Source organism: Pocillopora verrucosa, chromosome 6 (genome assembly GCF_036669915.1).
Source record: "Pocillopora verrucosa isolate sample1 chromosome 6, ASM3666991v2, whole genome shotgun sequence".
Taxonomy (NCBI): Eukaryota; Metazoa; Cnidaria; class Anthozoa; order Scleractinia; family Pocilloporidae; genus Pocillopora; species Pocillopora verrucosa.
In genome coordinates, this window is record NC_089317.1 from 17,157,984 (window position 1) to 17,179,479 (window position 21,496).

Genomic DNA, 21,496 nt, shown 5'->3' on the forward strand with positions numbered 1-21,496 from the left:
GAGAATATGCACACTTGTATCAGGGTGGAAAGGATCAAAGGCAGCTAAGCACTTCACCACAGGAGACCTGGTGGCCTTGTGCATGGTGCGCAGGACCAAGAGTTCCAGGTTGTGTTGTGTACTTGAGCAAAACACTTAACTGTCCCAGTGCCCCTATCCACCCACGAGTATAATGGGTACCGGCGAATTACCAAGGAAGGCTCTTGAAATGGTGGGGGTAACCTTCTGATAAACTTGAATCCCATCTCGTGGGGGAGGGGAGGGGGCATTATAACTTTTCTTCTACCCCTTAGAACAACCAGCAGCATCTTATTTCTTCTCACAGTATTACTCTGATTAAAATATTAAGGTCATGAGAATAAAGGAGATGATTTCCAAGATTTGGATCGCTAAACAAATTCTCCCTATCAGTTTACAAGGAAATGTACGGAGAATGTATGAAGAATGTGCCTACCAATGTTCACACCTAAAGTGTGAAGGTTAAGGCTCAGACTATGGAGACGCAAAAGGCAGCGTAAGGAGAATGCAACTTTTGAAGATGCGCTTTGCAGTCAACCTTAAGTTTTTGACTTATCACTGAAAGTTGCACGATCAAACTTTTTATCGTTGGAAGGCGCTCGATCATATCACGACTTCTAGTAATATTAGTTCCGTTGGAAGGTGTCATAAATATAATTCGCCTGTTCAATCGGAAATCACGTTTCTCTATCGCAATTTATTTGTGACATTTGTGTGTAATGGACAACACTCGTTAACATTCTTGATCACGTTTTTGATAATCACGCGAACAACTAACTGTAAGAGTATTTTCTGATTGGTCAGATTTTTGCACGAAGAATTTCCGCGGGAAGATTGAGCCGATCACATGATCTGGTGCGGAAACCCTTTGCTGCCGTTATTTTGAGTGTTTCTTGCAACAGTGTGGGAGTGTGCAAGATTATCAGTTGAAAAATTTGGATTTTTTTCTAGGACAATTTCCCTCCTCATTCTTAGCGTGACCTTTATTTCATTCCACGGCGATGGCGAAAGCTTCAACTTTAGCGGAGACCTTGGCGAAGGAGCTGCAATGTGGATTTTGCTCGCAGCAATATAAGGAACCTAGAGTTCTGCCATGTCTTCACTCTTTCTGTAAGTCATGCCTGGAAGAAATGTTGAGTAAACAAGGAATCGGTTGGAAGGTTGGGTGTCCGTGGTGCCGAGCGAGCGTGGAGGTGAGTTGTTGATTTTAATGATGTTCTCTGTGTATCTTATTTCCGTCGCTCATCAGGAGGAAATTACCATCTTCGCACGACGAGAATTGTCTAATTTGGCTTACATTAGCCATGTTTGACATGAAACATTTAAGATAGGTTGCCAGTCCCACTGATTTTTCTCTGCCTATTATTTGTTGATAGTTTTAGCTACTGGTTTTAGAATGCTGTTGCGCGTTGCTTCCTACAGTATCAACTTGTATCCAGAAAGATCGTTTCGTCGAATAACATTCTTTTTTTAAAATTTCTGATAATTTCACGAAAAAAGTAACATGTACATTGAAATTATTCTGATTGATTGCGAGTTAAAGCTGATCGAAACTGATTTATCTGCAGTTTTATGCAATAGGAACTCAGGATCTTTGCACATGGAAGGGGAGGGTCGGAAAGGTATTTCAGAACGAGGAGGGGGGACTGGTGTCATTTTCAAAACAACTCCAATGTCATTGGCAAGGTTGCAAGAGATAAGGAACTTGATTATCAGATGTTTTCTGATTAGGGTTCAGGCATCTTTCTTTGTTCAAATCTTTATTATTATCTTTTTTATAGTTTATTTCAGATGTGTTTTTTTTGGTTGGAGTCCTTAGCACAACAGTTAGTACAACAGGCACAAAATGTCTTCTAAATAATCCCTCTGTTTGCCTTCCCAGATTCCCAAGGGAGAAGTTGATTTATTGCCAGATAACTTCATGCTTAACAACATGTTGGCCATGCTGACTCTTCTTTTGGAAAGAGGTAGCCTTGGGTGTGATAACTGTGACAGTGGAGACCCCCCTGTCAACAGGTGTGCTACCTGCTTTCATTTTCTGTGTGAGATTTGCACAATGGGACATAAACGGGGCCGCAGCACTAAAAGCCACCACTTGATGAACCTGGAGGAGGCTGTAGAGGAAGGACCTATGGCTGTCTACATGTCACGCCCGTCCTTTTGCAAAGAGCACGATGGAGAAATGCTTAAGCTCTTTTGCGAAACATGTGACAAAACTGTATGTAGTGACTGCACAGTTGTTAAGCATCAGGGTCACAAATGCATTTTTGTGAGTGATGCATTTGAAAATGGAAAAAATAATGTAAGGAAGATTCTTTCAAAGACAAAAACTCAAGCATCCAACCTCAAGAGTGCCCTGGATGGTATTTCATCAATGAAGAGAAGCATCGAGTCTCAAGCAAAAAAAGCTGTGGAAGAGATTGGACAGCGATTTCAGGACTTGACTGTTAGTCTTCATACTTGCAGTGAGGAATTAGTAAGTGGGGTACAAGAGCTCAAGAAGGCAAAACTGAACACTTTGCAAATTCAGCAAGAAGAATTGGAATTGGCCCTGGATATTGTGCAAAGTAGTGTAGGGTTCACTGAAAAGACTATCAAACATGGCAGTGAGGTGGAAATTTTGAACTTATACAAACAAATATCTAACAGACTACAAGAACTGAATTCTTCTACTTGGCACTTAGTACCCCGTACTGATGATGCCATTAAGTTTATAGTTGAAAAAGAACTGAAAGGAGAAATTTCATCTTTTGGTGTTGTTACAGATGTCATGACCAACGCTGAGACATCAACCGTAATGATGGGTCATGGTTCAGAGGGCATAATCTACAGTACACTGTGTGGACAGCCTGTTCAGTTCACAATAATTGCAAGGGAATGGAATGGAAAGAAGAGAGTAGAAGGGGGTGACCCTTTCACAGCTTCTTGTGACAGTGGTGCTGGTTTTAAAGCCCTGAAGGTGAAAGACTGTGGAGATGGTACTTACATTTTCTCATACACCCCAGAACAAGAGGGTCAGTATAAACTGGTTGTGAAGCTGTTGGGTCGTGATGTGAGTGGAGGCCCGTTTACTTGGTCTGTAGAAAAATGGCATCTTCTGTGTGTTTCAGGCAGCTCTAAAGGTGAAGTGTTGTTGTCTGAAGAAAAACTGACTGCTCGGTACAATCTGAAGTCTGCAGTAACCTCTGCTGTCTCAAAACCATACTCTAATGCTTTATGTTTCACATCTGGTCAAAAATTTACTGCTTCAAATTCACCATTTGGCAGTACCAGTACTAGCACTGCAAGCTCACTTTTAAATGGAATTTCCCAAAAATCCAAAAACTCACACAACAATGGAGGCACTGGTCGGCCCTTTGGTGCAAACAGTTGGGACTATGTAGTAAGTTCTACTTCATTCTACAATGGTAAACATTCATGCAAAGCTAAATTGATTGGCAATATTCAGGAAGGTTTTAGCTTAGGGGTCATCAGCACCTGCAGAAGATCACATGGCAATCTGGCCAGTCTGGGAAACTGGTGGGTGTGGAACTCCAACCAAATGAAGCACCTTTTGCTCTCAAGTAACATGCATGTTAAGAACAGTTCTATTACAGACTTTGAAAGCAATGACATCGTAGAAATGTACCTGGACTGTGACGAAGGAACACTGATAATGTTCAATCAACGTACCAAAGAGTCAGACATTTGGTATGGCATCAACGGAGATACTTGTCCAGTGTTTCACATGACAAGCCATGGAGACCAGGTTTCTCTACTAGTTTAGAGGGCTCAGAGTTTATTTGAGGATATTAAATTATTCCTAGTTTAAACCAAAAACACATTTTAAGAAGAGTGCAATTTTAAACTGTGTCAAAAGTAATCTTGGATTGCATTCATTCTGCAGTTATTGGGTGATATGCATACCTAAAATATGCATCAGTGGCAAGCCTGCCTTTTCAAAGCCTCTGGTACTCTCCTTATGTTTACTTACGGCTCTTTTAGGCTTTTTGATATGACAATTTCCTTCACTGTCAAGTTCTGATATGTTTTTGTTGCTTAAATTTTGATTTTTATGGGACTTAATCTTGAATTTTGATCAACAATTACTTTATACTTAGTTTTTTTTAAAGTGTAGCTGTCTCTTAACTTTTTCATTTTAGTATCAATTTATTGTATTCAATGAATTATATCCTGTTTGAAAATTACTCACTGAAGTAGAGGTAAATATCTACCACTTTCATTGACACTGAGGTAAACAACTGTTTTAGTACACCCAGTATATGTCATATAGCAACCTAAAAGGTACTTTATTTCTGTCAATTTAATGGTTGGAAATTAACCTCTTGACAGGCAATAATGTTTCTTTAGCTGCTTGGAGGTGAATAAAGCTTACTCATCACTTCCTAATAACCAATATATCAGCTTGGGAAATTATGCATTTATTCAGAAATAGTTTTAAGCTTGTACTCACCGTATTATGTTTTTATTAGTACAATAATTGGTCTATTTCTTGTACTTTTTTTTGGGTAAAGTGACTTGAATTTAAAAGATGTAAGATCAGCTCTGATATCTGTGATAAAAGGGTTTATAATTCAGTTTATAAGTTTGCAAAATCCATGGGAACAATACTGGAAACATATGGTGTTTCCTTTCTATTTGAAATCTTAACCCTAAAATCAGTATGCATATTCTCCATACTGTTCTCTAAACATTTCCTAAGATGTCAACATGGAGAATTTTCCTAACAATCAATAGCATCTTTAGTTGGTGATCAGCTCCTTTATTCTCCTGACCTTCACGTTTGATTTAGGTCTGATAGGGTAAGGAGAAATTAGATGCCAGTCACTCTTAGGGGTTAAAGGGTTAAGGTCTCATCTGATAATTATTAATGAGTAGCTCACTGGAACAATTGTTTGACATTGATGTTAAATTCCGAAAGTCCATCTCACTACAGGGCATGATGTTTTATTGGGTAGTTACAATTATAGTTGAAGGTAATTAAAAAATATTGTTATGAAAAAAACAAAAATAAATAAACTGAAAACAAACCTTAGAGAATTTTTTGAAGGTATGACTAGATAATTATGATCCCACTAATACCTCAGGCCAGCCCTTCCTCTCTGCAATGAATGTGGGTGCTAGGTGACTAATACAGCCTAATCCTCTGTCTCCCAATGATTACAAGCTGTTCACGAGATCTGATTTAACATACTGGTATCTAAGTTGGAGGAAGATAGATATTTTGTTAGAACTGTTTAAAATGTTTCTCTGCAAATTCATACAGATTTGTATAAATTGAAACTCATATGTAAATCACAAGCTTATGTTAAGTTTCCACCATAAATTTCTATAATATAATAATAATTTGTACACAAAATTGAGTATCAAATGAAGGAGACCTTTTAGCCATGGGCCTTAGCTAAATAATTCTCCCCTATTTGCTTAATTAGCAGGTATTCTTGTTTCTCATCCAGATACATTTATAATTGTCAAGCTCATTACAGAATGAATAGTCTCAGTGAAAATGGATGAGACCATGAAAATTAACCTGGGTGTTATTAATTTCAAATTGATGATTTTCAAAGCATCATATGACCCTTTGTGAATAGTCCTATTTACTTTTATACGCTTGGTTGCCAAGCCTTTGAACAGGAGTGAGGTTAAGGCTGGTCTTGTTAGGATGCAAACATTGCCGTTTTTCAGATGTAAATTACTTTGTTATTGTGCTAACTAGATACTGGTCTCTATCACAACTGAAGGTCACCTTCAGTCTCACTCCAAATCAAAGGCCTGGCAACTAAGTACACAACTGTAAAATGGTCTATTGCTGTCAAATCCTCATAAAGATATCTGTGTCCTTTTCATCTTTTTTATTTGCCGTGCTATTTTGAAATGCTTTATCAACTTTCCAAAATCTGAGAAGTTTTATAAATTCTCCTCACAGTTTCAAGGCATGTTAAAATAGAAAACAGTTCACCAGAATGGACATACTTTTTAATCACCCAGAGCAACTTACCTAATTCATAACATCAAAATTTTCTTAGCTTATATTTCAATAAATGTTCTGTACTCCATTTTTTTGGCTACAAGCCTTTCTCTTTCTTTTGGGTAACCAACTCCTTTGTAAATCAGCTGGCTTGTTTTTTTTCGTTTTTTCGGCTTTAAGGAAGCTCGACTGCTTTATCCATCACCATCTGGTAATAAAAATTATGGCTGGAATATTAATTACTTCATTAATCTCCTTGAGAGGGGTTAATTTAAGATCATGGGTAGCCTGAAAATCTTTAGCCTTTTTCTAATTCCGACTGAAAAAGGCAATTTATTTAATTCTTTTTTACTTGATCAAAAACCCGCAATTTCAAGGTCTGCCGAAGTGCAACTAATTAGACATACTTGTACGCATTGCGTACCTACGTTGATGGAGGGTGGAATGTTATATCGACAACATAATTATCACGTGACTTTCCAGTCGATTTCCTAGAAACTCTAACTTATGATATCCATTCGGTCGTCGAACTGACTTGTGCGATTATTTCACTCTTATTCTTGTGAGGAAGGAGATCTACCAGAGATGGCTAAAGCTTTAACGTTGGCCGAAAATTTAGAGAAGGAGTTGGAATGCGCTGTATGCTTGGAGCAGTTCAAAGATCCCAAAGTTCTTCCGTGTCTTCATTCCTTCTGCAAAATATGTCTGGAGGGGCTGGTCGATAGAGAAGGAAACGCTTGGAAGTTGAATTGTCCTTCTTGTCGTATTAGCGTAGAGGTTAGTTTGTGAAAATAAATTATTGTTGATTGTGGTGATGTGGAATTAAACTAGTGGGACAACGTTGAGGAACTAATTACGCCTCTACTAGTGTGCAGTAGAGAAAGGGCTGGTGAAGGTGGTTTTGAATCCACGCAGCACAAGTACTCTTCGAAGATTAAAGTATTTATGCAACATCCGTGGCGTTGTATTGTATGACGTGGCAGCCTTTGTTCAATTTTTTTCTTACAAAATGTGGTTTTCAGAAGATACTTTGGTTTTAAAATTCATCTCTCGGCCGCCAACGCGTGACTAAAATTTACATTCCTCTCACGTAAAAAGCCGCCATTACATTTTAAGCAAGCAGGAAACCTTTAGACTTGTAGGCCTGTGATAAGAAGCGGTGGTCGGATGTCTTTTTCTTTTACCTCTTAAATGCTACCACGGCTTTTAAAAGGAGAAAAAGTGGAGTTTAGGCTCCGCTGTTCTGTAATTTTAAGTAATATTCTAAGTAATTTTTGTCCACTTCCCGCTTTAATTATTTAAATTTGTTTTGCTTGTAAAAAATGTGCAATCTGATTATTAGATATGAGCTTGGAAACCATTAAACAGGCTATCATTTTCGACTGAGGTTGGACAAAATAAGGAGGAGAAAAGTGAATTGATTCAAATTTTCCAAATAGTATCTTTTTTGTTACACAGATTCCAGATGGTGAAGTTGATTCTCTGCCAATTAATTTCTTCTTGAACAATCTATTATCTATGGTTTCCCTTCATGGAGATTCAGGGAGTAGTAAATTGGAGTGTGATAACTGTGAGTGGCGATCCGCCTGTGAACAGATGCAACACATGCTGCCATTTCCTCTGTGAATTTTGCACTCAAGCCCATCGGAGAGGGCGTGGCACAAGTTCACATGGTGTGGTGTCGATTGAAGAAGCTAAAAAGATGGGATCTGTGGCTGTAACCAAACCCAGTCTTTGTAATGACCATGATGGAGAGTTGTTGAAGCTGTTTTGTGAGACATGCAATGAGGCTATCTGCAGAGACTGTACCATTGTGAAGCATCGAGAGCACCATTATACTTTTGTAAAAGATGCTTTTGCAAAGAATAAGAAAAGCGTGGTGGAGATTCTTTCAAAGACAAAAGGACAAGCAGGGTCGCTGAAGAAAGCAATAGATGGTATCTCAGAGATGAGAAGAAGTGTTGATTCAAATGCAGAACAAACTGTTCAAGAAGTGCTTAACTGTTTTCAGAAATTATCAGCTCGTCTGAATGCTCGCTGTGAGGAATTAATTCATGATGTTGAAGAACTAAAAAAGGTGAAACAGAAGTCTTTGGAAATTCAGCAAGAAGAACTGGAAGCTGCCTTAGGAAATGTGCAAAGTAGTGTAGAATTCACAGAGAAGGCTTTGGAAAATGGAAGTAAAGTTGAGATTTTGAACATGCGCAAGCAAATGTCAAGCCGATTAGAAGAACTAAATTCATTAAAGTGGCAGCTGGAACCACGGGTGCATGACATATTTAAGTTTCTTGCTGAGGATCAATTGCTGGAGAAGATCACTAACTTTGGTCACGTTGCTAGTCATATAAGGGCATATGCCAGTATGTCAACTGTAACTTTGGGACATGGGATAGAGGGTTTGATGTACAACACAATCAGTGGGCAGCCTGTTGAATTTATAGTAACTGCTAAAGAGTGGGATGGAAGGAAACGAGAAGAAGGTACTGATGCTTGTGAAGTAGAAATTTGCTCCCAATCTTGTGAAACTACATTTAGTGACTATGCTAAAGATATTGGCAATGGAACATACAGCTTTTGTTTTACTCCAAACAAATTACAACCAAATGAGTACCAAATGTCAGTGAAACTGAATACTTCTCATGTGAAAGATAGTCCTTGTACATGGATTACTGAAAATTGGAAACTTTGCACAGCATATGGCAATTATTACTCAAATCAATATAATTCCATTACCCTGGACAGTGACTCACTGAGGGCAACTTATGGGACATATAACCCTTATGAGAGCCAAGCTTTTCTCTATGACCAAACTCCTTTTGACATCGAAGTTTTTCCTTATGACGAATCTCCTCTTGAGGACCAATATATGCCCTATGACCAACCTTTTGTTTCAGTACCTCTCACAGTCTTTGGGACATCTCAATTTCAGTTTGGTAGGCATTCATGGAAAGTACAAATATGTGGTAGTAACTTTCACAATTTTTGTTTTGGCGTTGGTGTTAGTCCTGCTGCACAGGTACCTTGTAATGACCAGTGGACATGGATATTAGGAAACGAACAGCAGCGTTGTTGGTCTCAGAAAAGCAAAGTGACAGTTTGTAGTAGTGGAGACATAATTGAATTTTACCTGGACTGTGATAATGGAACACTTAGAATGTATAATCAGGGTACCAACGAGTTTGACACTTGGAAAGGTGTCAATGGCATAGTGCGTCCCATGTTTCAAATGGGTAGTTGTAATCAACAGGTGTCCTTAGTTCTTTAGGAAAACAAGAAAATCTATGTTCTCTGTCAGTGGTATGAAACATCTCGTGTTTGAAATGGATATTGGTAATCAACAAGTTCCTCAATTCTTTGAGAAAACAAGAATGAGTTAAGGAGAAAAATTATGTCCTCCTTCTTACTTGTTAATCTACACTTTTAAATGATGCAAAAATGTTGAATTTATGCTTTAAATTTTTAAATTGTGAAAGCCAACATCTTTCTCTATTTCTTTACCAAGCTCAAAACTTACCATCTCTCTTTTCTAATAACTTGCATAATGTACATTAGCCAAAAATACTATCAGAGTTGAGAGAGAAATGGTTAAAAACGTGGACGCACTGTACACTTTCTCCACATTGACAACCTGGGCCTGGTCATTCACAGCACAATTAACATAAACCAGGGTTAGTGTAAATTTTTAATTCATTTTAATGGCCTTGCAAAGGGACCGTTTTTTTGCTGTTAGTTTCAAGTTATGTTGAGATAAAACCCAATAAAGCCTTAACTCTTAAACATGCTCTTCTCCCCTAGAAATTAGAGCCAAGGTTAACTTTAAATCCTAGATTAGCTTTAACCACTTTTCAAACAACTAACTCCTTCCCTGGTTAAAATTTGATCCATGACAAATCCAATTCTTGTTACAACACAATTGATTATGGTACTGTACTCCTCCATGAAATAAAAGAGGAAACAATTTTTTATTTCCTTGTTTTTTGGTAAAAAAAATTATAAATATTAAATTTAGATGGATTTTAGTTTTAAGGGTGTTGTATAACTGGTACTCTAAGCTGAAATACTTTTAAAGTCACTTTTTTGAGTAGCAACCAAAAATAATAAAGTGGTCACCAGAGATAAAATGTTGGTTGCCAGAAAATAAAGTAAAGAAGACACTTTGAACATTTAATGATGTACTGAACCAATAACAACAAAGCATGTGTTTAGAAAGAGCAGTGTGGCTGACATTTGGTTTTCTTGGATAACCAAAAGAGGCAAATGTTTTTAGAAGATGATGACAGCTTATGATATAAGCTTATTTCGAAAATTTGTAAAAACATAACAACTTGCTATACAATTATGACATCTGATGATTTTCTGCGAATATCTCAGATGAAAGGTGAAAAAATTCAGAAGACAATTCAGAAATAGAGGTTGAATTCATACTGATGCAGGATATTGAGTTATGCAATTATAAGGTTTGGTAGTGTGATGTCTTGGTTGCGATGCATTTTTAGGGAAGAGTTATTGCTTAAATTTAGAAATGAGTGTAATGTAAAATAAACAAAAACAAAGAGCACACTTATCAATTTGATTATTTATTTAATTTTACAAGTATTTTGGTGAAATAACCCTCTTCAGTCTTAATCTACAGCACAGCTCAGTCTTTGTCCAACTGTTGATTGTTCCAAAAATGAGAAATCTGGGGCATAATTTAATCTAACAATGCTCTTTAATTAACAAAAAGGTCAATCAGATTCTCCCTGCCCTCTCTAGATTCCCATCCTCCAACATGTAGGCTGGTTTATACTTGTTTCCACCATCACTACATTTCAAGGGAGGCTTAGGTTTAGTATTGTGGGTGCTTCCTAGTGATGTGTACCCTTGACTCTAGGTTGAGTTTCTTTCAATGTCCTCATACCTGTTCTAATGTTTCTTGTTATGAGATTCAAGTTGTACCTTCTGGTGGTTTCTGAGATGAACTCTTCTGCTTGTGGAAATTGTGACTTGTAGAGAAAGTATAGGGCCTTTAGCTCTTGGGCAGGTAGTGATAATTTATTCATTGCAGCATGCAAAAGGCAGAGTAGCCCAGTGCAGTTCTTGTGACCATTGAAACTGATGCTCAGCTCATCAAGAGAACACAGCTGAAGTGTCTGTTTTATAATAGCCCTGGCACCTTTGAGGCAAGCAATTGTGTTTGATTCATCTCCAGGATCATGGAGGCAGTATCTCCACATTCACATCCTGCTTAGTATCCTTTTTTAGAGAGGTAGGGCTAAGTGGACCTAAAATATAGTAATAGGTTATTATAATATTAATTATTTTTCCAGTGGAGAGAAGGTTAACCCTTTTACTTCTGAGAGTAGCCAATGAGTAATTTCTCTTTACAATATTGGTATATCATCTGTCAGAAAGGTTATAAGAAAGTTAAATATCATTATGAGGATACTGTTTTATTAAACAACAAATTTTCAGAACTCCAATTACTATAGTTGTATCAAAGACAGTGAGGAGAATTTATGTTTAGATCTTACGAAAGAAAGGGTAGAGACTCCTCAATGTAAGAATTGTGAGGGCCATTTGGTAATTTCTCCTTACAATAATTTCACATAGTCAGAAACATGATGAGAAAAAAAGTGAAATATCATGAAGAGTATATTGTGTGATTAAACAACAAATTCTCAGAGCTACAATTATATAAGACTTATTAGAGACAGAGAGGAGAACTGATTTTCAGATCTTGAGAAAGAGAGGGTAGTGACCTCCCAGTGGAGGAATTACAGTATCAAGCGCTCCTTCACTGTGATTGTCCATGTAAAGTTTATCCACAAAGGGACTGTTTTTGGTTACTGTGACAGATTCTCAAACCCTTTTCCTCCATGAATTTCCTTTATCAACCTTGATGAAGGAGTGCTTTGTGATTTAACTCCAAATTCTCACAGTTAATATTACTAAAAATGTAACACAGCAAGAAAGGAGAATTTATTTGAGATCTCCAATGTAAAAGATCTCTTGGATGCTGCTTAAGACATCTACCCCCAATTGTTTGAAGGATGGATATATGCTGTTCAATAGATAAATCTCTACCTGATGGATATAGTGCAGTACATTTTGTTACCACTTATTCATTGGATAGCAATTTATCTGTTGGATAGCTTTATCTGCCCTTCGATCAACTGCGCCCACACTAACAAATGACTATTCACTCAACTTAAGTATATAATGACTTCTGCAGAGGTTTTCAAAGCCTTATTGACACAAACACAGTCAGGAGTCTTTTACAGGGCTAGCACACGTCATGACTAACTTCTATAACAAACTATCTCTAAATCACTGCAATGTTCATTGCAATTACAGTAAAAAAAATTGTTAGAGGCTCATCCCATGATCAAGTAGGATGAATTCTTTTCAACCTAGGAGGCAAGATATTTTAATCTCATTCCATTAAACATAAAGAAAAGAACTTGCAGTCATGATAACCCCCTACTTACTAATCTAAATATACTGTTAATTGTTCTGAAACAAAACTTACATTCTGAAACTGGAGCATCCGGACATTGTTTCCAGAATGGAAACAATGTCTGTCTCCTCTACTGAAAGATAAATATTTCGCAGCAGAAACCGCTTCTCACGGTTAGAAATCAAAAGAATATCTTCCAAAAGGCTAAACGACTTTTCCAAGAACTGCGGCACTCCAAGAAAAGCATAAAGTCACATTATTTGCAGATATGAGTGGAAAACAGCTCGGTTTTCCCGAGGGATCTTTTCCAAAAGCCAGTCTCACTGACGAAGGAACACGAGCCATTTTCAAATGGGGCGAGTTAATTTCATCCTGATAAGAATTCGAAATTAGTTCCACTAATTCATCATTAAGAACTAGATCCTCGTCAAAGAATTGTTTTACTTCGTGGGCAATTTCCTCCACGTCGTCTGAAAACACAGAAACTTTTCCCACTTTAACTCTTGCCTCCTAAGGACCATAATTTCTTATAGAGATAGTAAGAATTTGCATCTTTGGTAAGACCGTTTAAGATCTCGTCTCCTATGATGATAATCCCAGCTGTCCACTTAGAATTGTTTCCGATCGCTCCGTTCGCCATTTTAACTTGATTCCGGCGATCAGTTCAATACTGGATCAATGTCAGGTCACGTGACAATAACTCTGACAACGACAACGAAGTCAAAGAAAGATGGCGGATTTTTATACCAAACAGCACCGCAAACCCTTGCAGGGTTTTGTCAGACGTAATCGTTCAGTAAAATTTAAGGCGAAGAAGTGAATGGAGTCATGCAGGTAGGCTGTGTGCTACTTTTGCTTTGCATACAAGTGGAGAGGATAGGTTCCAGATGTAGTCAGAACTGACTTTTGCAGGCTGTGAAAATAGGCGCAAACTTGTCAACTGGACTTTGACTTACAACTTACTCATGAGCGATGATACTGTTAGAGGATGAAAACTCACTTATCTATATGCGAATCGCAGCAGCTCGATGCGATAAGGTTAAAGTTGAAAAAACCTTGCTCATTTCACGGCCAACTGTAATCGATGTCATATGCATTTTGTTCATTTAATTTTTGCAGGATTTGATCTCTAGGCTATTTTAGTTTGTTTGATTATTTGCCTTTATTTAAAAAAAATGAAGGAGATAAAATTTTCAAAAACTTACTTTTTGATATTCGAACCAAGGCTGTAAGTTGTCCTCCACGTGAAGAACTTTTTCCTTCTGATAACAGAGATGAGTTGTTATGTGATTGACTTAAGAAATTTATCTTTTCAAGTCAGTTTCAAGTGTAGAGCTCTTAATCTAAATAACTTACTCTAGCGAGAATAGGCAGATATTTGGGTTATGTCAAGTGATCATTAATCCTGGAAGTGTCCAAGGTAAAAGTGCACACTTGTGTAAAGTTGTCATCAACAAAATGTTCAGCGAGTTATATTTATACGCTAAGTAAATGTTTTTCTTGATTTGAATTGCCAGTCATATTCCCATTTGTGCCTGACTTGCTGAATGAAAAGTTCAATTAAATGTGTTTAAATGTACTTAAATTCTTTCAAAGATAAAAACTCGATCATCCACCCACAAGAATGCCCTGGGTGGTATTTCAGCGATGAAGAGAAGCATTGAGTCTCAAGCAAAAAAGAACTGTGGAAGAGATTCAACAGCAATTTCAGGACTTGACTGTTAGTCTTAATACTTGCAGTGAGGAATTAGTAAGTGGGGTACAAGAGCTAAAGAAGGCAAAACTGAACACTTTGCAAATTCAGCAAGAAGAATTGGAATTGGCCCTGGATATTGTGCAAAGAAGTGTAGGGTTCACAGAGAAGACTATCAAACAGGGTAGTGAGGTGGAAATTTTGAACTTGCACAACAAACATCTAACAGATTACAGGAACTGAATTCTTTTACTTGGTACTTAGTATCCCGTACTGATAATGTCATCAACTTTATAGTTAAGAAGAAGTTTCACCTGTTCAGTTCACCATAATTGTCAGGGAATAGAATGGAAAGAAGAGAGTAGAAGGAGGTGATCCTTTCACAGCTTCTTGTGACAGTGGTGCTGGTTTTAAATCACTGGAGGTGAAAGACTGGGAAGATGGTACTTATGTTTTCTCATACACTTTGAAGAAGAGGGTCAGAATAAAATGGTTGTGAAGCTGTTGGGACATGATGTGGGTGGAGGTCTGTTTACTTGGTCCATAGAAAAATGGTGTCTTCTGCGCATTTCAGGATGCTCTGAAGGTGAAGTGCTGTAGTCTGAAGAAAAATTGACTGCCCAGTTCAATCTACTGTCAGCTGTAACCTCTGCTATTTACTGCTTCAAATTCACCATTTAGCAGTGCCAGTGAACTAGTGCTGCAAACTCACTTTCAAATGGAATTTCCTGAAAATCTAAAACCTCACACAGCAAGGGAGGCACTGGTTAGCCCTTTGGTGCAAACAGTTGGGACTACGTAGTGAGTTCTACTTCATTCTACAATGGTAAACATTCATGCAAAGCTAAATTAATTGGCAATATCCATGAAGGTTTTAGCTTTGGGGTCATCAGCACCTGCAGAGGATCACATGGTGGGTGTGGAAATCCATACAAATGAAGCACCTTTTGCTCTCAAGTAACATGCATGTTAAGAACAGTTCTGTTACAGACTTTGAGAGCAATGACATTGTAGAAATGTACGTGGACTGTAACGAGGGAACATTGATAATGTTCAATCAACTCACCAAGAGTCAGACATTTGGCATGGGATCAACGGAGATACTTGTCCAGTGTTTCACATGAGGAGCCATGGAGACCAGGTTTCTCTATTACTTTAGAGGGCTCAGAATTTATTTGAGGAGATAAAATTATTCCTATTTGAAACCAAAAACACATTTTAAGAAGAGTGCAATTTTAAATTGTGTCAAAATTCATCTTGGATTGCATTCATTTTGCAATACTGTAAGCTCAACTATTGGGTGATATGCATACCTAAAATATGCATCAATGGTAAGCCTGTCTTTTCAAAGCCTCTGGCATTCTCCTTATGCTTCCTTATGGCTCTTTTAGGCTTTTTGATGCAACAATTTCCTTCACTGTTTAAGATTTGCTTTTTTTGCTTAAATTTTGGTTTTTATGACACTGAATCTTAAATTTTGATTAACAATTACTTTGTACTTAGTCTTTTTTTGAAGTGTAGCTGTCTTTTAACTTTTCCATTTTAGTATCAATTTATTTTATTGAAATATTTCCTATTTGACAATTACTCACTGAAGTGGAGGTAAATATCCACTACTTTCATTGACACTGAGGTGAATAATTATTTTAGTATAACCAGTATATGTCACATAGCAACCGAAAAGTACTTTATGTCTGTCAATTTAATGGTTGGAAATTAAGCTCTTGATAGATGATAATGTCTCTCTTTAGCTTCTTGGAGGTGAATAAAGCTTGCTTATCACTTCCTAATTAGCCAATATATCAGCTTAGGAAATCATGCTCTGTCCAGCAGTAGTTTTAAGCTTGTAATCACTGTATTATGTTTTATTGGTACAATAATTGGTCTATTTCTTGTCCTTTTTTGGGAGTAAAGTGACTTGAATTTAGGATCATCTCTAACATCTGTGATAAAATGGTTTCTTATTAAGTTTATAAGTTCCCAAAATCTAAAGGGACAGTAATGGACACATGGTGTTTCCTTTCTATTTGAAATCATAACCCAAAAATCAGTATGCATATTCTCCATACTGTTCTCTGAACATTTCATAAAATGCCAACATGGAGAATTTGTCTAACAATCAAGAGCTTCTTTAGCCAACATGGAGAATTGATCTATCAATCAAGAGCTTCTTTAGTTGGTGATCAGCTCCTTTATTCTCCTGACCTTCATGTTGGATACAGGTGTGATATGGTAAGAAGAATTTAAATGCCAGTCACTCTTAGGGTTTAAAGGGTTAAGGTCTTATCTGATAATTATTAATGAGTAGCTCACTGGAATAATTGTTTGACACTGATGTTAAATTCCAACAGTCCATCTCACTTTAGGGCATGATGTTTTATTGGGTAGTTACAGTTATAGTTGATGGTAAATAAAAAATAATGTCATGAAAAAAGTAAACTGAAAACAGACCTTAGAGAATAATTTGCAGGTATGACTAAATAGTTATGATTCCCTTGATACATCAGGCCAGTCCTTCCTTTCTGCAATTATGGATGTGGTTGCTAGTATGTACTAGCCTAATCCTCTGTCTCCCAATGATTACAAGCTGTGCTTGTGATCTGATTTAACATACTGGTATCTAAGTTGGAGGAAGATAGATATTTGTTAGAACCTATTAGAGTGATCCTCGGCAAATTCATACCGATTTGTATGAATTGTAAATTTATATGTAAATCACAAGCTTCATGTTAAGTTTCCCCTTACAAAATTTTATAATATACAATTATAGTTTCTACCCAAAATTGAGTATCAAATGCCAGTTTGAATGATACTCATCAGTATCCTCTCCTTTCAACCATGGACCTTAGCAAATAATTCTCACCTATTTGCTTAATTAGCACGTATTCTTGTTTTTAGATACATTTATAATAGGCCATTTTACATTTGTGTACTTAGTTGCCAAGCCTTTGATTTGGATTGAAGCTGAAGGTGACCATGTTGTGATAGAGACCAGTATCTAGTTAGCATGATAATAAAGTAATTTGCATTTGAAAAATTTAGCCTCACTCCTCTTCAAAGGCTTGGCAACCAAGCATGCAACTGTTAAATGTGCTATTGTAAAGCTCATTGCAGAATGATGAGTCTCAATGAAAATAGATGAGACATTGAAATTAACTTGGATGTGATTCATTTAAATTAATGATTTCAAAAGCATCATATGTCCCTTTGTGTTTTTCCAATGGTTCATTTCACAGTTATGTACTTGGCTGCCAAGCCTTTGAACTGGAGTGAGACTGGAGGCTAAGGGTGGCCTTGTTATGATGCAAACATTGCTGCTTTTCAAGTGTAAATTACTTTGTAATCGTGCTAACTAGATACTGGTCTCTATCACAACCAGGTCACCTTCAGCCTCCAAATCAAAGGCTTGACAACTAAGTACACAACTGTAAAATGACCTATTGCTGTTGAATCCTTTTGGAGATATTTATGTCTCCTTTTCATCTTTTCTATTTACTTTGTTATTGAAAGGCTTTATTAGCTTTCCAAAGTCTGAGAAGTTTTATAAATTCTCCTTACAGTTTCAAGCCATGTAATAAAGCAGCGAATGGGTCATTAGAATAAATGTATTTTTTAATCACCCAGCGCAACTTACCTTATTCTTAACACATCAAAATTTCTTAGCCTATATTTCAATAAATGTTCTGTACTCCATTTTTTTGGCTACAAGCCTTTCTCTTTTTTTAGAGTTAGCAACTCCTTTGTCAGTCAGCTGGCTTGTGTTTTTTTGTTTTTTGTTTTGGCTTAGGAAGCTCAACCGTCTTATCCATTACCATCTGGTGATATTAATTTCATTGTAATAATAATAATAATAATGGTCTTTATTGCTCATTAGATAAAAATACACATCTAATGTTACCAGATAGAAAGATTCAAGGTTCAGCCAAAATTACAATAGAATAAAAAGATCAAAATAGATACAATACATCTGGCATAAAATATCATAAATGGTTGTATTTCTTTACACTTGTTAGGGTTACAGCTCATAGAATTACAGTTCGCCCAAGTCAAAAATTTCTCCACTAAACCACTTAACGAGTCACTGCCCCCTTTCTACGCTGGTGCGACAATGGTTGAGTCATCTGCATACTTAAAAAGGGCGGGAGTGGAACCTAGCTTAATATCAAGGTCAATAACACGTTAAATAAGTAGGGGCCGTTCACACTTCCCCCACCCACCCCCCCCCCCCTTATTTACTCCTCTCCATTTGTGGAGGTAGTTGTTGTTGACTATACGTTGTTGTCTGTTATAAAGAAAACTGTGATACCAGTTGATGATATAGGCATTCAGGGGCAGCAACTTTAGTTTGATAGATAGCAGCTCGTGCCTAACTAAGTCGAACGCTTTGCTGAAGTCCATTGCGAATACCCGTACTGCCTCATAGTCTGGATTAGCTAAGTGTTTGTTGATAAAGTGCTTGATCGCTAACAGTGCACCAGTGCAATTTCCATTTTCACGATGAGCAAACTGAGGGTTGCTAAGGTTTTCTTCCACAGCCTCCTTCACAAAGGTGTTATAAACAGCTTTCTCGAACACCCTGGCCATAACCGGAGTGAAATTTATACCACAGTAGTCAGACTTTTCTTTGGGTATGTTAACCTTGAGTATCGGATCGATATTCGGTTTTGTCCATGACATAGGCCAGGTGTGCGTGCGCAGAGGCAAATTTCAAATATGACTGAGAATTGGTGTTAAAATCTCAGCCTGTTCCTTCCAAAGCCAAAACGGGATGCCATCAGGACCCGTAGCCGTTCGTGTGATGTTGCTAAGACTTTTCCAAACAAGCCTCTTAGGAATCTCAGGTACTTCGATTTCGCTGCCGACAACCACATCTACTGATGCAATTTAATTCAGGTCCGTACAAAGTTCATGAAAATAATCATTCAGCTGGTTGGCAAAGGTGCAGCGTTGTCTGATGTCATCGAGTTAATCTCCTTGGGAGGTCGTCAATTTAAGGTCAAAGGTAGCCAGACAATCTTTAGCCTTTCTTTTCTGACTCGGACTGAAAAAAAAGGATTTAATATTATTTTTTAACTTGATAAAAAACCCACATTTTCCAAGCGTGCTGAACTGCAACTAATTAGACATACTCGTACGCATTGCGTACCTACGTTGATGAAGGCTGGAATGATCTTTCGACAATATCATTATCACGTGACTTTCCACATCGGTTTCCAAGAAACTCTAAGATGTTATAATTTCCATTAGTTCGTCGAGCTTACTTGTACGATTATTTCACTCTTTTTCTTGTCAGGAAGGAGATAGTTACCAAAGATGGCTGAAGCTTTAACGTTGGCCGAAAATTTAGAGAAGGCGTTGGAATGCGCTGTGTGCTTGGATCAGTTCAAAGATCCCAAAGTTCTTCCGTGTCTTCATTCCTTCTGTAGAAAGGCTGGTCAATAGAAAAGGAAACGCCTAGAAGTTGAATTGCCCTTCTTGTCGCATTAGAGTAGAGGTTAGTTTGTGAAAATAAATTACTATTGATTGTCGTGATGTGGGACTTAGTAAACTAGTGTGACAAAGTTGAGGGACAAATGACGCCTCTATCAGCGTACAGTAGGGAAAGGGCTGGTGAATGTGGTTTTGAATTCATATCACACAAGTGTGGTGAAACATCAGTGACGTTGTATTGCATGGCGTGGCAGCCTTTTCTCAATTTTTTCGTTTAAAATGTGGTTTTCAGAAGATACTAATCGTTATTAAAATTCATCTCCTGGCCACCAAGGCGTGACTTAAATGTACATTCCTTTTACGAAAAAGCCAACATAACATTTTAAGCAAGCAGGAAACCTTCAGACTTGAAAGCCCGTGATAAGAACCGGTGGTCGGATGTTCTAAATCCTTTTACCTCTTAAATGCTACCACCGCTCTTTAATGGACAAGAAGAGAAATTCAAGCTGCTATTTCCCTTTTAATTATTAACATAATTAAGTAATTTTTGTCCACTTCTCGCCTTAATTATGTAAATTTGTTTTGTTAGTTAAAGAATGTGTAATCTGATTGTCACATATGAGCCTGGAAACCATTAAACAGGCTACCATCTGTGACTGAGATTGGACAAAATAATGAGGAGAAAAGTGAATTGATTTAAATTTTCCAAATAGTATCTCTTTTTTTGTTACACAGATTCCAGATGGTGAAGTTGATTCTCTGCCAGTTAATTTCTTCCTAAACAATCTATTATCTATGGTTGCCCTTCATGGAGATTCAGGAAGTAGTGAATTGGAATGTGATAACCGTGAGAGTGGCGATCCTCCTATGAACAGATGTAACACATGCTGCCATTTCCTCTTTGAGTTTTGCACTCAAGCCCATCGGAGAGGGCGTGGCACAACCTCACATGGCATGGTGTCGATTGAAGGAGCCAAAAAGATGGGATCTGTGGCTGCAAAAAAACTCAGTCGTTGTAAGGAACATGATGGAGAGTTGTTGAAGCTGTTTTGTGAGACATGCAATGAGGCCATCTGTAGAGACTGTATCATTGTGAAGCATTGAGAGCACCATTACACTTTTGTAAAAGATGCTTTTGCAAAGAATAAGAAAAGCGTGGTGGAGATTCTTTCAAAGACAAAGGGACAAGCAGGGTCGCTGAAGAAAGCAATAGATGGTGTCTTAGAGATGAGAAGAAGTGTTGAATCAAATGCAGAACAAACTGTTCAAGAAGTGCTTAATTGTTTTCAGAAATTATCAGCTCGTCTGAATGCTTGCTGTGAGGAATTGATTCATGATGTTGAAGAACTAAAAAAAGTGAAACAGAAGTCTTTGGAAATTCAACGAGAATAACTGGAAGCTGTCTTAGGAAGTGTGCAAAGTAGTGTAGAATGCAATTTTTTAAATGGATATTGGTAATCAACAGGTTTCCTGGGGTTTGAGGAAAACAAGAATAAGGTTAGGAGATAATTGATGTTCTCCAAGCTTCTAACTTTGAGTATCTACATTTTTATATGACGCAGAAATGTTGAATTCATGTGTGAACTTTTTTAAATTAGGAAAGCCAAGAATGAAACTAAAACTGCAAAGAATTTTGATAAACCTAAACTTTGGCCCTGTTTTGGTCTTAGTCTGTTAGTAAATAAGTGGTTTTGGTAGAATTCATCACTTACAATAGATAGTTTTGGCAGTTTGTATTATAGTCAGAACTTAAAGTGCCTCAGTCTGTAATAGGGTGTAATTTCAACATAAATAAAGTTAATGAGGAGTTTCTAGATCATGCAGTGTTTATTTGTAACAAAACTAAAGGAAAAATATGAAGTATGACAGGAAAGTTCTCATTTTTGGTGTTGTGCTTAACCATCTATAGTTTGTGTCCTTAGAGGGTATAGGAATTATATAATTGACC

The 21,496-nt window shown here is 37.3% G+C and overlaps 2 protein-coding genes and 3 pseudogenes across 2 annotated transcripts; 4 read left to right on the forward strand and 1 right to left on the reverse strand.

Annotated features, from left to right (window-relative positions):
- The first annotated feature begins 905 nt into the window (after nucleotides 1-905).
- On the forward strand, nucleotides 906-5,048 carry LOC131787262 (E3 ubiquitin-protein ligase TRIM45-like). The gene is made up of 2 exons (XM_059104360.2): nucleotides 906-1,211; nucleotides 1,901-5,048. The coding sequence occupies exons 1-2, from the start codon at nucleotides 1,020-1,022 to the stop codon at nucleotides 3,782-3,784; spliced, it is 2,076 nt and encodes a 691-aa protein (XP_058960343.2). The 5' UTR covers nucleotides 906-1,019; the 3' UTR covers nucleotides 3,785-5,048.
- Nucleotides 5,049-6,478: 1,430 nt separating this feature from the next.
- On the forward strand, nucleotides 6,479-10,536 carry LOC131787264 (E3 ubiquitin-protein ligase TRIM45-like; annotated as a pseudogene).
- Nucleotides 10,537-10,565: 29 nt separating this feature from the next.
- On the reverse strand, nucleotides 10,566-13,075 carry LOC131775134 (FAD synthase-like; annotated as a pseudogene).
- Nucleotides 13,076-13,140: 65 nt separating this feature from the next.
- Nucleotides 13,141-21,171, forward strand: LOC131775119 (E3 ubiquitin-protein ligase TRIM56-like). The gene is made up of 3 exons (XM_059091207.2): nucleotides 13,141-13,259; nucleotides 19,412-19,557; nucleotides 20,284-21,171. The coding sequence occupies exons 2-3, from the start codon at nucleotides 19,432-19,434 to the stop codon at nucleotides 20,650-20,652; spliced, it is 495 nt and encodes a 164-aa protein (XP_058947190.1). The 5' UTR covers nucleotides 13,141-13,259; nucleotides 19,412-19,431; the 3' UTR covers nucleotides 20,653-21,171.
- LOC131787263 (uncharacterized) lies at nucleotides 14,073-18,056 on the forward strand (annotated as a pseudogene).
- Nucleotides 21,172-21,496: the final 325 nt, after the last annotated feature.